The sequence below is a fragment of the Myotis daubentonii genome, chromosome 1, assembly GCF_963259705.1.
Source record: "Myotis daubentonii chromosome 1, mMyoDau2.1, whole genome shotgun sequence".
NCBI classification, from domain to species: domain Eukaryota; kingdom Metazoa; phylum Chordata; class Mammalia; order Chiroptera; family Vespertilionidae; genus Myotis; species Myotis daubentonii.
In genome coordinates, this window is record NC_081840.1 from 185024963 (window position 1) to 185041608 (window position 16646).

Consider the following 16646-nt stretch of genomic DNA (forward strand, 5'->3'; position numbering starts at 1 on the left):
AGGGACCTGAAGATATTATGCTAAGCAAAATAAGCCAGTCAGAAAAAGACAAATATCACATGATCTCACTCATATGTGGAATCTAGTGAACAATATAAACTGATGAATAAAATAGATCCAGAAACATAGAGCATGGAACAGACTGTTGATCTCAGAGGGAAGGAAGGTAAGGGTGGGGAGAGATTAACCAAAGAACTTCTATGCATACTAGAGGCCTGGTGCACAAAAATTTGTGCACTCGGGGGGAGGGGGTCCCTCAGCCCAGCCTGTGCCATCTCGCAGTCTGGGACCCCTCGGGGGATGACCACCTGCTGGCTTAGGCCTGCTCCCCGGGGGATTGGGCCTAAACTGGCAATCAGACATCCATCTGGCAAACCGGTGGCCCTTGGGGGATGGCCACTTGCCAGTGGGGAGCAGACCTAAGCTGCAATTGGACATCCTTAGCGCTGCTGAGGAGGCGGGAGAGGCTCCCACCACCACTGCTGTACTGGCAGCCATCAGCCTGGCTTGTGGCTGAGCAGAGCTCCCCCATGTGGGAGCGCACTGACCACCAGGGGGCAGCTCCTGCATTGAGCATCTGCCCCCTGGTGGTCAGTGTGTGTCATAGTGACCAGTCATTCCCAGTCTTTCTGCTGTTAGGGTCAGTTTGCGTATTACCCTTTTACTGTATAGGATAGAGGCCTGGTGCATGGGTGGGGGCCGGCTGGTTTGCCCTGAAGGGTGTCCTGGATCAGGGTGGGGGTCCCGCTTGGGTGCCTGGCCAGCCTGGATGAGGGGATGATGGCTGTTTGCAGCTGGTCACACCCCCTTCAGGGTGGGGGTCCCCACTGGGGTGCCTGGCCAGTCTGGGGGAGGGGCTGAGGGCCGTTTTCAGGCTGGCCGGCGACTGAAGCTCCCAGCCTCTCCTTGTTTTCTTTTCTTTTTTTATTCTGGGATTTATTTACCTTCTATAATTGAAACTTTGTTGCTGTCACTGGAGCTGAGAGCTGGCTCTTGCTTGCTCCAGCTCTGAGGTCACGGCCTGCTGAAAGCAGGATCTGGGGTTTGTTTAGCTTCTATAATTGAGTTGCTTTCGGAGCTCAGAGCCGGGCCGCGGCAGGCGGGGAACCTTGGCTTCCTCCATCACTGGAGCAAGCAAGCCTCCTGCTCGCTTCACCTGCGTGGCTGCCGGCTGCCATCTTTGTAGGTGGTTAATTTGCATCTTGCTGATTAGTCAATGGGAAACGTAGCGAAGGTATGGTCAATTACCCATTTTGTCTTTTATTAGATAGGATATGCATAACCCATGGACACAGACAGTAGTGTAGTGAAGGCCTGGGGGGGTGTGTGGGGGAGGAGAGTGGGGTGATAAGAGGGGCCAATAGGTAAAGAAAAAGGGGACACCTGTATTACTTTCAACAACAAAGGTAAATTTTAAAAAATTATTATAAAAAAACACAAAAGAATTGTAATAGTTTTAATAGGTTTATCCTTCATTCCTTCAACAGAGATTGTAAAATAAATTAATTAAAATTTCAAGAAGACTTAAAGAGGCTTACCGATCTGTTTGTAAAACATGGATAAGATGTTCCATTGCTTGAATACCCACTTCCAAGCGATATTTCTGCACAAAATAAAAATGTTAAAGAAACTAATATCCACTTTAATAAACTTGATAGCTAACAAAGCGTTACAGACCTTAGATAATGATTTGAGAGCACGCACGGCATTTCTTCGATCATCTAGTAAAGTAGATGAAGCTACTCGGTCACAAAGCTTTTGAATCTGTTGTAGAAAAAATGAAACAGCATTAACAGAAGAGAAAGTACAAAAAAACATTAAGTTTTCCCCAAATTTATACCACCTAATTCTGAAAAAAATAAATAAAAATAAATTGACAAATGGGATGCAATGGAAATGGTCTTTTACAAATGTAAGTTACTATTTAGGTAATATTATATCATTAAATAACTAGGTAATAATTTAATCTCATTACAGAGATCAAACAGAGACTTGGAAAATAAAAGTGGTGGAAGAGGCCTAAAATAAAATAAGTCACATAAACTGAGAAATTAAAAGAAAGCATTAGTAGAACCGAAGTTTTCTAAACATGCCTATTATGACTGTTTGAACCAAGAAGAGAGCATAATCCATGAGGGTTATGGTAGAAGACGGGAAGTTTACTTAAAAAAATTTTAAACAATAATTGTTTATATCATAATTTCACCATATATTTAAACAAGGAAAGTCAGAACTGTATATAAAATTTTTAAAGTTTTGAGTGTACCTGGTAATCTACAAAGATGAAATATTTTCTATTATAAAAACTTTTAATAAATTTACAAGAACTAAAATTCAAACTGAATTTTAAAATAAATATTGAGCATTATTTACAATAGGAAAAAACTGGAAATAACTGTCCAAAAAGAGAAAACTAAATGAATTGTGGTAAATACTTTGGTATATACTTTGTAGCTACTTAAAAGAATTAACTGTACTAATATGAAAATATTATTACTTAGTAAATAGTGTGTGTGTGTGTATGTGTGTGTGAAAGCAAGCTGTAAAACTATATGTAAATTGTGAGCCTATTAAAGCAAAAGTACCAAACTGTATGTAAACTTTCATTAAAAAAAGAATTTGGAAACTTAAAACTATATTTTCTAGAAGAAAGCACAGGAGAAAAATCTTTGTGAACTTTAATTAGGCAAGATTTCTCAGGTATATATTAAGAGCACAATTCATAAAAGAAAAACATAAAAATTGGACTTTATCACTGATTCTCTTCAAAAAATACTGTTTAGGGAATGAAAAGATAAGCCACAAATTGGATAAAAATATTTGGAAAACACCTGATAAAGGATAATTTTAAAAACCACTATAATTCAGGTACTTTATAGAGCCAGTTATTATTTTATTATAAATTACTCATTCTTTAATGACAGTTCTTACTAAGATTCTATAAAGAATATTTTGGCATATCACTCAAACTTTTGCACCCTATGTATCTGAGTAAATAGTGTTTACTAGTAAATACATAGTGTTTTCCAAATTATATTCTGTAGACTTCTAGTGTCTCAGAAGATATTAATAGATTTCCTATGATCACAAAACTTGTGGGGAACAAGGTTACACAAAATTAAATCGGTTTCCGCACTGCAGGATTTCTAAGTCTTCACTATGCTGACTTGAATTTTTCATCCTACAGGAACAGTATTACCAAAGCTAGCTTTACTTTTTTATTTTATTCATTCTAACTGTTCAGATTGAGGAATTATTTCTACCTTAAACTGTATTCACTTTCATATTAATTATATTGATTTTCCAAAATGGAAAGGCCATCTTTATTAAATAACTGATACCTTTCCGACTATAATTTTTTTAAAATATATTTTATTGATTTTTACAGAGAGAAAGGGAAAGGAATAGAGAGTTAGAAACATTGGTGAGAGAGAAACATCAATCAGCTGCCTCCTGCACACCTGCCCCTGGGAATGTGCCCACAACCAAGTACATGCCCTTGACCGGAATCGAACCTGGGACCCTTCAGTCCACAGGCCGACGCTCTATCCACTGAGCCAAACCAGTCAGGGCTATAATGTTTTTTAACATTAAAAAAACTACATAATTATCTTTTGAAAACATGAACCTCATTATCCAACTTAAAAAATTTCTTAGGCCAAAAAATAGTTTTCCTAAGGGTTGCGTTGGTGGTATAGTAGTGAGCATAGCTGCCTTCCAAAAAATAGTTTTCCTAATAAGCATGATTGTAATTTCCTCTACTTGGGTCTTCTACATCTTTAAATTTTTTCTAGGTGGTTTATATTATGACTGGGAAATCTATTGTAGGCATTTTCTGCTTTTTCTTAATCCTAGACTTCAAGCACAGACTGGCTCTAGATCTAGGAACTCCATCTGGGATTTCCATCCTCATTTGCAGCAGTTTGTCCTAGTGCAATGCAGGACTTTAACTCCAGCCTCAGTCCCATCTTTGGTGGATGTATAGAGACTTATGTCAAAATGTGAATTTCCATGTCTGGAAGCTCCTCAATCATTATTGTGAAAGCTATTTGATGGTGGTGGAGATACTTAGCTTTAGGAATATTGGAGGGAGATAATCATAACCCTAAGACTTCATTTATTTTGTGTTCTAACATGCTAACATTTCAGCATTGCTGTTGTTGTTTTAAAGCTTTGAGATATACAGAAAGATAGTAATCTCATTTATTATGATGATAAAATAGCAATGAGGTTATTTTTATCTAACAGATTCACAAAATTAAAATAATAGTAGCACATACCAAATTATTCCATTTTTATGAAATAAAAATCAAAACTAATCTATGCTATTAGAACGCAGGACAGTGATTACTCATGGAGATGGGCAGCGACTGAATGAAGTACAAAGGGGACTGCAGAGATGCTAGCAATGTTCTTCTGTTCCTTGATCTGGGTGTTGGTTATCTGGGTATGTTAAGATTTACATATATCACATGTGTACTTTTCTATATACTTCTATAAAATGTTTAAAATACAACTATCCAGGATAAACAAAGATATAAATTAGTGAACTTGCTGCCCTACCCTATTTGGCTCAGTGGTTGGAGTGTCAGTCTGTGGACCAGGTACGATACTGGTCAAGGGCACATACCTCAGTTGCAGCCTCAATACCTGGCCCTGGTTGAGCTTATGTGGGAGGCTAATAGCCCATGTGTCTCTCTCACATTGATGTTACTCTCTCTCTGTCTTTCCTCCTCCCTTACACTATGTCTAAAAATCAATGGAAAAATATCCTCCAGTGAGGATTAACAACAACAACAAAGTGAACTTGCTTATATTCTCTCAGAAGGAAGGTAACCAAAAAAGTGGCAATTTGGCAAAAACTATTACAACTTAAAATGTTTATACCCTTTCAGCCAGGCATTCCTACTTCTAGGAATTTATCCTTTAAAAATATGCTCATAGCACCTGGCTGGGTGGCTCAGTTGGTTGGTGCGTTGTCCGTAGAATAAAAAAAGGTTGTAGGTTTGATTCCTGGTCAGGGCACTATACCTAGGTTGCAGGATTGATCCCGGGTCTGGTCAGTATGGGAGGCAAACGATCTATGTCTCTCTCTCTCTCCCTCTCCCCCTCCCCCTTCCTTTCTCTAAACATATCCTTGGGTTAGGATTAAAAAAAAAAAAAAAAAAAAAGCCTAGACCTACAAAATGTTATATATAAGAATGCTCTTTGTAGCAATATTTTTAATAGCTAAAAAGGAAATCTACCTTCCACCCTGTAAGGATATAATAATAAGCCTGCTACAAGGAAGAGGGTTCTAACCTGACTGTGCTGGCACCCTGATCTCAGATTTCCAGCCTCCAGAACTGTGAGCAATAAATTTCTGCTGTTTATTAAAAAGATAAAAAATAAAAAAATCTAAAGGTTAATCTATCAGCCAGAGAATAGTGAACTAATACATGGTACACATACAGGGTGGGGCAAAAGCAGGTTTATAGCTGTTCGCATGGAAAATAATGCAATAATTAATAAATAATAATACAAGAATAAACTCTGTTTTGTGTACTCACAATTGTAAACCTACTTTTGCTCCACTCTGTGCACTATGCAGCTGGTCAAGTTGAATAAAGCAGATTCACATTTACTAACAAGAAAAGATGTTCAAGATATAGTAACTGAAAAAAAGAAAAAACCAGACAATATGCTCAACATGAGCTCATTTTGGTTTAAAACTACATTAATAACAAACCATTTGAATATAAATGAAAAAAATTAGGACTATGCACCATATATTTTAGTGGGTTGCTAGAAATATTCATTGTCTACATTACTTCTGATATTTGAATTTTGATAATAAACAGGAATTATCTTTATAAGCAGAAAAGAGCAAACTGTAATACAGCGAAATGGTTTGGTTTTTTTTGGAATTTCTAGGGTATTTTCATGACTGACTAAATTCATCTTTCAAAGATGCTATTTCCACTCTACTGATCAAAACAGCATGAATAAAGATAATCTCAATTAGTTCCCTGTAGCCTACAGGATAAAGCATAAATTTTTTAGATTAGGCTACACAGTCATTACTCAGTCAATAAACACAATGACTACACATATACATTTGTTGTACTAATCAAAATTAAAGATATGGTCTCTGGCGACAGGAGCTTGCACAGACAAACAGTCACATAAATAAAGTATAATAACAAGTTAAAGGTATATAAGTATATGTTGAGTAAACCAGGCGCATAAAAGAAAAAGCAATCAATTTTATATGAAAGTAAAACTGTTATAGGCTGAATGCTTATATCCCCCTCCCACAAATGCCTATGTTGAAATCCTAAACCCTCAATGTGATAGTAGTAGTAGGAGGTGGGGCCTTTGGGAGGTTATGTCATAGGGTGGAGCCTTCATGAATGGGATTAGTGCCCTTATAAAGAGGCCCTAAAGAGCTAGCTCCTATATCTCTTTCCCATAGTGAGAAAATGGCTATGTATAAACTAGGAAGTAAGCCTTCAGCAGATGCTCAATCTTGGACTTCCAGTCTCCAGAACTATGAGAAATAAGTTGCTGTTTAAGCCACCTGGTCTATGGTCTTTTTGTTATAGCAAACTAAGATATTGTTTAAGTTTGAAATACTAAGTGTGCCACTTGAGTCAAAAATTAAAGGATGAGTATCACATGAAGAAGGAATTCCAGGAACAGAAAAAGATTTCTTACTTTATATTTATTTACACATATTTTAATTTAGAAAATGGCATTTCATATTCAAAGAAAAATGAGTTTTTAAATGTGCATACATCTATGAACCAAAACAATTTTACATCACATAGTACACACACACACACACACACACATCTATACAAATAAAAGGGTAACATGCTAATTAGGACATCTTCCAGACATCCACCCGGACAAAGCCGCAGCGGCTGTGAGGGCCTAGGGCTGGCTGCATGGGAGGTGACACCGTGGGAGAGGCGGGCGGCGCTGCGCAGGAGATGCACGAAATTCATGCTAGAGTAGGCCTTCCTTCCCCTGGCTTCCAGCATGGGCTTCCCTCTGGCACCCGGGACCCAGGCTTCCCTGGCAGCCCAGGCTTTGTCTGGTCCAGAAAGCTGTCCAGAAGGACCTCCAGTCTAATTAGCATGTTATACTTTTATTATTATAGATATAAAGCTTTCGCTGGCAGCAACTGTATGTGTTTCAATCTGTCATTGTCCATCGTGAATTTGGTTGATACTTCTATTATAGAGAAAGAGCGAATAGTGATATTAAAATATTTCTTCTAATTAATTTCCTTTTAATGTGCACAAATTCAGGCACCAGGCCTCTAGTATTATATATATTTCAAATATAGACAGATCTACATTTTTCAGTTGATATTTATCAAGCAAAAAATTTGCAGCACACAAGTATGCTTGTCTTATATTAAGAAACTGTAGATCTCAATGATCATTATTCCATTTATTCCTTACTTAAAAAAACCAACCCGGTGCAGTACAATTGGGCCTCTTTCTCTATTCTTTCTCTCTTTTAGTGATTTGAACCCTCTGTGTGTAAGCAGGGCACATGGCTGTCCACCTAGACTACTTTCCAAGCCTTCCTTAAATCTAGGCAGTGACACATTGCCAATGAGTTGCCAGTACCTTCCAGGTCATGTTCTTAAATTTAAAGGAAGCTATTTGCTCTTTATTTTAAACCTCATCTGAGAATATGTTTTAGAAAAATATATAGAGACAGAGATAGAAAGAAACATCCAAGTGAGAAACACGGATTGGTTGCTGCCCCGACTTGTATGCGCAGCAGTCAGGGACCCACCCACAACCTAGCTATGTGCCATGATAGGAAATCGAATCCACAAATTTTTGGTTCAGATGACAACACTCCAACCAAGTGAGCCACCTGGCTAGAGTTCTTGATTCTTTGTTCTCATTCCCTCAGCTGGAACTTTAGCCTGGTTCAGTGATGCATCTTTAACAATTAAGTAGGCAGCATCGTAGGGATGGCAGAACAATGTATAAAGCAGCACCTGGGAGCAGAACTACACTACCCTAGGACCGCCTTCTAATTGGCCTTTTAGTGGAGAAAGACAAACTTATGTCTCAGAGCTCTGTTTTTTGACCTCAGATCTAGCAGCTGATCCAAATACCTGAACTAATAAACTAATTTTACAGAAGAGGAAACTAGGCTCAGAAATAAGCAATAAATCCCAAAACACACTGCCTGTTTGGTGGCACAGTTCAAATTCTAACGGAGCTTCACACTTTCACACTTTTTCTACTATCCTACATTGCCTCTCATGCAGAGAAATGTTAGTCTGAGTACCTAATGCAGGTACTATAGGGACTGCAAGGTATTTTTTTGGTAAGTTGGGAAACACTGTAATGCAGTTTTAAAAATAATTTTAAGTCAATATTTCAAAATCTAAAGATTCATATAAAAATTCAGATTTCCCACCTTTTCTTGAAAAAAAAAAATCAGCTTGGTAGCTAATGATAGCTAACATTGTATTTCATACAATTTAAGAAGCCATCGATTATAAGATTCACCACTTTTTAAAATGTATCACCAAGAACAAAGAAATACCGCCAATTATAAGATACAACCTGATTTCAGAGATGTTTATTTTAAATGCTAACATCCACCTCAAAATCGTTAAAATCTGGAATATATAGTACCTATTATGTGTCAGCTGTGTTCTAGAATTCTTTATAGTTTTAATGAATAATGTTCAAAAAAAGCCCTATGTGGTAGATACTATTACTGTCCACATTTCAGATCTGAGGAACAGAGTTACATTGGGTGATTTGTCCAAGTTCACAACACTAGTAAGTGGTGGGACGGCATTCAAAGCCAAGCAGTTTGAGTACTTAATCACTTGGTAAATTAGATCTCTGGACCTACATTTCCGGAGGCCAACAACGGGCTGGAATTGAGCAATAGCTACACTTTTAAGTCAGGATATGCAGGCTCCAGGAGATTGAAAATGGTGGTGGAGGAAAGAGGATGCACGGACACGCTCCCAGGACCAAAGTGGAATTACAACTAAAATACAGAAAAATTTCCTGAATAATCAAAGAATCTGCAGGCTCCAGCTTCATCCCAGACCTCTGCTCTCTTCTCTAATCCAACTTGCTTCACTGAACAATGATGTGACCCAACTGACACTTTTAGAATTAGAATTTGTGACTCTTGCATTAAGTAACAGAATGCTATACTAGTATATTAACAAAAAGCAGTTTTAAAGAGAAAAAAATGTTGAGTAAAATTTAATCCAGAGTTAGTTTTATTTAGAGGGACCACAAAGGGATAATAAGGAAACACTCAAGAGACAGTAGTTCTTTAACTAATTCATATTATGCTAACTCGGTATGAAGGGCTCTGAGAGATAAAGACAATGATGAATTAGACATGGAACCTTTTATAAAGATGCTTTTATAGTCTATTACACTGGCAGTATAATTAACAAAAATAACTGAAAATATGGTATTTTAAATAATTTATAATAAAGTAGCCTTATGTTTTAACATGCAAAGTTCTCTAAGACATATCAATCAATGAAAAAGATAAGATATAGAAAATCATAAACAGTGTATCATTTATGAAAAAAGAGAAATATGCTCATACAAATATGTAATTCCATATTGCACAAATGCATGATTATACATAAAGGTCTGAAAGAATTTATACCAATTAAGAATAGTGGTTATTTCTGCAAAGAGAACTGAAATTGGAGATGGTAGTCAAAGAGGAATTAAACTTTACTAGTATTATTTGCCACTTTGTATAATTAAAAAATGAAAAGGCTTATTAATAAAATAGGTTTAACATCATGCAGCAAATGCAGGCAATCATGTAGCAACTCTTCTCTGTTTGCAGTAACTGCCATGTGAGATTCTCAATTCCACTTACCAAGAAAAATATGCAAAGGACAAATCCCATGTACTAATTCATAATCAAAATTCATAATAATAATCTGACTTTAATGTTTGTTTATTTTGCTACCCAATGGTGCCATTTATTTTTTTTATTGTGATATACAAAGAAAACCAAAACAGAAGCAATGGGAATAGGAGAGACTAGGAAAGCAAAAAGTAATATAAGGTATGTGAAAATGAAAAACCACTGAAAAGTAAAAAAAATAAATAAAAAAATGAAGGTGCCATAAAACTAGGATGCTGAAGAAACATTTAAAATGTAACGGACACTGACATAATGTAGTTTGCAGTATCTTCTGACAATTCCTAATATAAATACATATTTTTTAAGTATTCAGTACTATTTAACTGATATGCAAAAATGAAGAGCAGAAATTGCAATTTAAGAAATCTAATTCAACCATTCAGTCATTTATTCAACAAATATCCGTCAGCTCTGAAGCCAATTTATTTAATGACTAACTTTGCCTTCATGAAGCTTAACACATGGTTATTCCTTCCTTGGAGAGAACTTTCCCATCCATGACTCATGACTGGTTCCTATAGGACTAAATTAATTCACATTAGCCAACTGTCAATTCATTTATATTGTTTAAATGGAATATATATATTTAAAAATACAAGAGCCAGATATTTAATTTTTAAATTAAACTCTATAACTGAAAATTTAAAAAAAAAGGTAAAAGCCAGTCAGTCTTATCTTCAAATGGCCTAATTTATTATATATAAAAAAAAGTGGGAACACTACAAAGCTAAACATCAGACAAGTCCAATGAATCTAACACAATATATTTCCATTATAATTATCAATAAGTCAACCTAGGTAATATATTGCTTCACTTATTCTCCATGCCTTCTTTAAGAAATGAATTATGATTTCCAAAAGAACAACCTTTTTAAGCAAGTTATTATAATGTAACTTGTCTACCAAATAATCTATCACAAACGCTAGCATCTCAAATTCTAACATTAAAAGTTTTCTAATTAAAGGTAACATTTTATACAAAAAATGTTTATGGGATTTCTGCCTGGAATATAAAAAATAAGCATGCCTTTTGTCTGATATCCACAACAGACAAAGCAGTAGGAATAATAGGAGTTAAGTATATAAAAAGAGAGAAATGGTATTTGATATCAACAATTTATATAAGAAATTCTTGCATTCTCTTCTAAGAGATAATCAGATTCAAGAGATTACAATTATTTCTCAAATCATAAAGTATCAGGACTTATTTTATCTTTTAAGTATTAAAAGAGATATACTTCATAAACTCCATAATGCTGATGATAACTAAGGATTTCTAAAATGTAGCATTCCTTTAAAATGAGTGGGGAACAATTTTCTGCCAAAGGCCATTTGGATATTTTTAACATCATTTGCGGGCCATACAAAATTATCAACTTCAAAATTAGCCTGCTATATTTGGTCAAACATTTAATTCATTAACCCCTAATGACTTGGCAGGGCAGACCAAGCGATTTCTCAGGCATTTTACGTAGGGCCTGCGGGTTGACTGTTCCCTACCCCTGCTTTAAAAATATATTCTCTTGGACAATTTCCCCCTAAATAAGTTCCTCAGAACACTAGACCTACAAGGTTTCCCGGTGGGGATGAAAAAGGGGGGTCTGGTCAAATAAATTTGGCAGACACAACTTACTTTATGTCCATCTTGAAAATATTTGAAAACTCAAGTCTTGTATAAATATTAGTTTTCTGTGTTTCATTTTTCATCATCACATAGCACACTTCTTTGGTTAACAAAATTCCTTTGAGTACCTCGACTCACTTTTTTTGGAACATACTTTGGTAATAATGCTAGGGCAGGGGTCCTCAAACTACAGCCCGCGGGCCACATGCAAATACAAATATTGTATTTGTTCCCGTTTTGTTTTTTCACTTCAAAATAAGATATGTGCAGTGTGCATAGGAATTTGTTCATAGTTTTTTTTTTAAACTATAGTCCGGCCTTCCAACGGTCTGAGGGACAGTGAACTGGCCCCTGTTTAAAAAGTTTGAGGACCCCTGTGCTAGGGTATGTAAAATTTAAATGATACTAGTTTTTTAGAACCACATTAAGTAATCTAATTAATTTTTTAAAAAGCCACGTAGCTTTCAATAGATACTACTTAATAAAAATACTGTAAGAGACATCTTTGGTGGAATATAGAAGTGATTTAAACATAAATTATTATTCTCTAACATTTATTGCAAGAGAGCCAAGAGAGAAAACACCTATGAGTTATGACACCGACCTGGTTATTAATGTAAAATATGAAACGATAACCCAAACAAGAGTTCAGACTACACCTTTCTAGTAACACTAGAGGCCCGGTGCACAAAATTCATGCATGGGTAGGGCCCCTAGACCTGGGTGGCAATCAAGGCTGATCAGGGCCTTCTGGCTGCCACTGGGGCCTCCCTTCCCTGGCTGCCGGCTGGGGCTTTCCTTCATTCCGCGCCAACCCCTGGTGGTCAGCACACGTCATAACAAGCGATCAAACTCCCGGTCTCCCGGTTAAATTCCCGCGGGGACACTTTGTATATTCGTCTTTTATATATATAGATGGTATAAAATATGCTTGACCAAACTAAAACTATGTCTAAATTTAAGCACACACTCAATTTTTATTAAAAGAAAGTACAGCTGTATCTATATTGTTAGCCCTTTTGGTTTTTAAGCCAGCTGATCAGAGTTTGATTTAAAAAGAGATGCCTTAACAGTATGCTAACTCTGCATACTTCTATGGACTTTCGCCAACTTCCATGCTTTTGGGTACAACCTGCAAAGGGGAAACTCCCCTATCATTTATCAACAAATGTAATTAATAACTGTCTTGGTATTTTCAATAAACTAGCTTTTAAAAAGGCATTAGTTGGAAGGTAGATGGAAAATTAAGGCTGTGCAAGCATTATATAAAAAAAAGAGTAGCATTTTTATAATTACTGTTTATTTGCACCCAGCAAAGTATGTCAAGGTTAGGAGGCTTCAATAATCAGAAATCATTGCCTTTCTCTATCTAAGGTAAAAAAGAGAGAGAAAAAAAGTGACTCTAAAATGTGAAAAGTTTAATGTGGATGAAATTCTAGAATAAAATATTCATAACTCTATACAGAATTATTGACTATCATGATATAAATACAAATATTTCTACTTTGTCTTTGAAGAACATCTTAATACCAGTCCAAAATTACTCTTAACTGAGAGTATGATACACTAGATATTATACAATCAATAGTATAACCCTCACAAATCTTTTAAATACTTAAGTGTAGTAAGAAAAAGCAAGAAAACAGGCTAAGCACAGTAAATCTGAAAAATTCCTTAAGTAAAAAGTTTGACCTAATGGACTTCAACCCTGTTCCCAAACTTTGATTCCTACATTCTTTAAGAAGCATTGTTTTAATACCTAGTACTTTGTAAGCTGCTATGATTATAGATCTGTGATTTCTTTTATATAACACTATAATTCATTCATTTAACAAGTACTTGAGTATCTACTACTATGGAAAAATAAAGGTTAAAATACATATGAAGCCTGCCCTAAAGACACTTAGAAGTCTGGAATAGGTGAGACATATATAAATGGTAGAAAGCCAAATCTGTTTTAAATGTGAAGATTGCTCAGAGGGAAAGTAGATTGTTTGGTGGGGGAAGAAGTAAAGGATACAGATTAGGGAATGCCTTGATGGTAGATTTAAAGAATAGGTAGATTTCAGACAAAAAAAAAAAAAAAAGAGGCTTTGTACTGGAGAAGATGAGAAAAGCATGAAAAATGGAAATTCACAATGAAAACAATTTAATTTTGCAGAAATGTAAAAACTACAAAATACTAAATAATAACACAGAAGTTGGCAGTCCCAAGCTCTGGCAACTTGAATTTCCAGGCCAGATCTAATCACCAATTAAAACATCTAATGTTGAACACAGAGCTCTATAAATATTTCTAAATTAGTGAGCCATGACCCCCTTATATCTATTATACTTCCTGATGGAATGAGATGGTGAAACAAATTTTACTTATACTGTAACTCAGAATAAATGATTAATTCTCTTCCAAAGACAAACTACTTTTCCAATTTTGAGTGTACATACTTAACGTTAGGCAAGAACAAGAACCCTCTTTCAGTTTGTAGATACAGCATACACTCAAATGATACTCAGGCTTCATTTTGAAATCATGATATAAAAAGTATGCTGTTCCATTCACCATGGCAAGATACAAGTGTTCTAGTCTCAGTTCTGCAATACTGTGCAGGTCGCTCTGTACCTCAGTTTCCTAACTTTTAAACCGAGGGGGTTCAACATGCATGAACTGCAAAGGGTCTTCCAGCTTTAAAATCCTATACTCAATTGTACATCATCTTCCAACTAATGACAAAAAAAAGATAGTATTCTTCCTTTAAAGACATGGAATGAAAACTACCCTTGATTGAGCACATACTAGGTGTCAGGCTCTTCTTATTTCACTTAATCCTCATTACACCCCTAAGTGCATGCATTTTCCTTATTTTACTCATAGGGTACGAGCCATCTTTTATCTGTCCAACCCAATTACGGATGGAAGGTAAGGATTCAAATCAAGGTCTAACTCCAAAGCAAATTACAGCAAACCACATTTTAAAACCCGGTGCCTGCCCCAAACCAAAAATGTCAGACAAGACCAAAACAAAACACAACCACCCACCAAAAGCTGAAGAGGTGGGCGGTGACTGCGGCAATCTGGGGAGAGCATGGTCTTCCAATAGGGCAGCTGCTGCCCTGTAGCCCCACGAGGGAACCAACAAAAGCAGCCAAATACCAGTTGTATGTTCGTGTGTGTGAAATCTCCCGACTTTCAAATGAAGGAAAACAGACTTACCAGCTTCCAACTGCTTTAAACAGTTCGAACCCCGATCTGTAAGGGTACTTCTAACAAATTTCCAGATTAAGGTTTAAAATATGGGCACCAGCAATAAAGCCTAGGCTTTGGAGTAAAACTTGGTTGAATCCTGGCTCTGTTACTAGTAGTGTGATATTGGTCAAGTTACTTCACCTCTCTGAGTCTCATTTTTTCATCTGAAAAGTGAGGATATTATCAACGGTCTTGCAGGGTGATGAGGGATTAAAGGAGAATGTGGACTTAAAGAGCCCAGCCCGGTCTCCAGCACAAGGTAAGGGCTTGGCAATAAAAGTTATTATTACCCTTCAGGATCCCAGTCACGTAGAGCACGGTATCTATGTCCACAGGCACCCCAGCTATGTGTACGAACATTCCCCAGTCTGCCTTTAAAACCATGCTTTGTCACTTTTCTGTAGGCCTTAAATAAAAAGTTTATTTTTAAAAAGTCACACACACTCATTTCTAATAGATACTAATCAAACGTCGCAAAGTTAAATTTATCATAAACCTAAAATCGAACCAACTCTCAGACCTGTTTTGTGGCCAACGATTTTTCTAAAGTGATGCCGAAAATAGGGTTACCACGAATGCAGACTTCTGAATAGGGGGAGTGTAAGGGAAAGTGGTGGTGATGGTGGTGGGGGGTGTCCCCAAAGCTCTTTGAACTCGAAAGATCCCTACGACGTCCAAGTATTTCCCAAATGGCATATATCTGCGTGAGCCCGAAAAAAAAACACGGGGTCCGAACTGTTGATGGGACAAGAGCAGGTGGCTTTGTGCCCCAGCGTGTCTTTTTATTCTTAGCCACAAGCTCTCTGCAACAGCTGGGTTTTAACCAGTCCCCCCAAAGCTCCATTCCAGACCGCGAGAGGAGCCGGACTTGAGGCTCCACTCGGCCAGTGGAGACACCAGCGAAAAGGGAGGAGCTCCGGGAGAGGCCCGCGGCCTCGAGGGGCGTGGGAGACGGTCAGGCCACCCCTGCCCTGGATCGACCCCTTCCCGGGCGGCACCGTGCACGGACCACCCCCTCGCGGGGCCTGCGGCGCTTAGGGACGCGGCTGCTGTCAGCCGGGCCGAGCCGCCGCGGTGGGTGGGGGCTGCGCTAAGGGACGAAAGGGAATAACTCGGGGGGTTTCTGGAGAGAAAGGGAGGCGAAGGGGGAGGCGGGATGTGGACCCACGGTGGGGCGCGGGAAGTGACCTCCGGGCCCCTGAGTCCTCCGTCCCCGTTCCTGCCCGGACCCTTCCCAAGTCCCGGACCCGCCGCTCCTCTCACCGTCTCGGCTTCTGTGTGCTGGGGTCCGGCGCTCTGTCCCCCCATGACCCCGCGGAGGAAATTCATCTTGATGTTCGGCCACCGGCTCTACCGGCCCCTTCGGGAAGAAAAGATAACTTCCCCTGCCCTCCGCAGGGCCTGGCCCCCACGTTCGCACTCCGCGGCCGCCGCCACCGCCGCCCTCCAACTCGGCGGCCGCTCCAGCCCCCTAAGCCCGGAAACACTTTTAGTGGAGATGCGCATGCGCGGAAACGTGGCATTACGTGGCGGCTCGAAGGGCGAAGGCAAAGGGGGAAAGTAAAGGATAGGAGGTCCGAAGCCTGGGCCCGCCCAAGCCCCGCCCACTGCGCAGGCACCGCCTCCCTCCGCAGGGACACGCCTTCTGCTCCCGCCCCTCTGTGATCGCTGGGGCTGAAACCCGTCACCCACGTGGTCGGAGCCCGGCCCCGCCGGCTGGAGAGGATCCGGAGCGTGTGTACGTGTTTTGGCTTGCAGGGTGTGCAGGAGGCGCCGAACGGGACTAACTGCAACCTCTCAAATCTGGGGTCGTGTTTTGAGTCGAAAGTGAAATTGTCC

The 16646-nt window shown here is 38.5% G+C and overlaps 1 protein-coding gene across 6 annotated transcripts in view; it reads right to left on the bottom strand.

Annotated features, from left to right (window-relative positions):
- The window catches only part of USO1 (USO1 vesicle transport factor), an 80292-nt gene extending 63984 nt beyond the window's left edge, over positions 1 to 16308 (bottom strand). For 2 of the 6 annotated variants that reach the window (XM_059668262.1, XM_059668258.1), the window contains exons 1-3: positions 16071 to 16307; positions 1678 to 1764; positions 1539 to 1603 (exon numbers count right to left, since the gene is read on the bottom strand). In XM_059668262.1, coding sequence (XP_059524245.1) covers positions 1539 to 1603; positions 1678 to 1764; positions 16071 to 16136 — 218 coding nt within the window. In that variant the 5' untranslated portion in view covers positions 16137 to 16307. Of the gene's footprint in view, positions 1 to 1538; positions 1604 to 1677; positions 1765 to 5549; positions 5655 to 16070 lie in introns of all 6 variants that reach the window. The other 4 variants (XM_059668285.1, XM_059668278.1, XM_059668274.1 and 1 more) reach the window with 4 other exon arrangements.
- Positions 16309 to 16646: the final 338 nt, after the last annotated feature.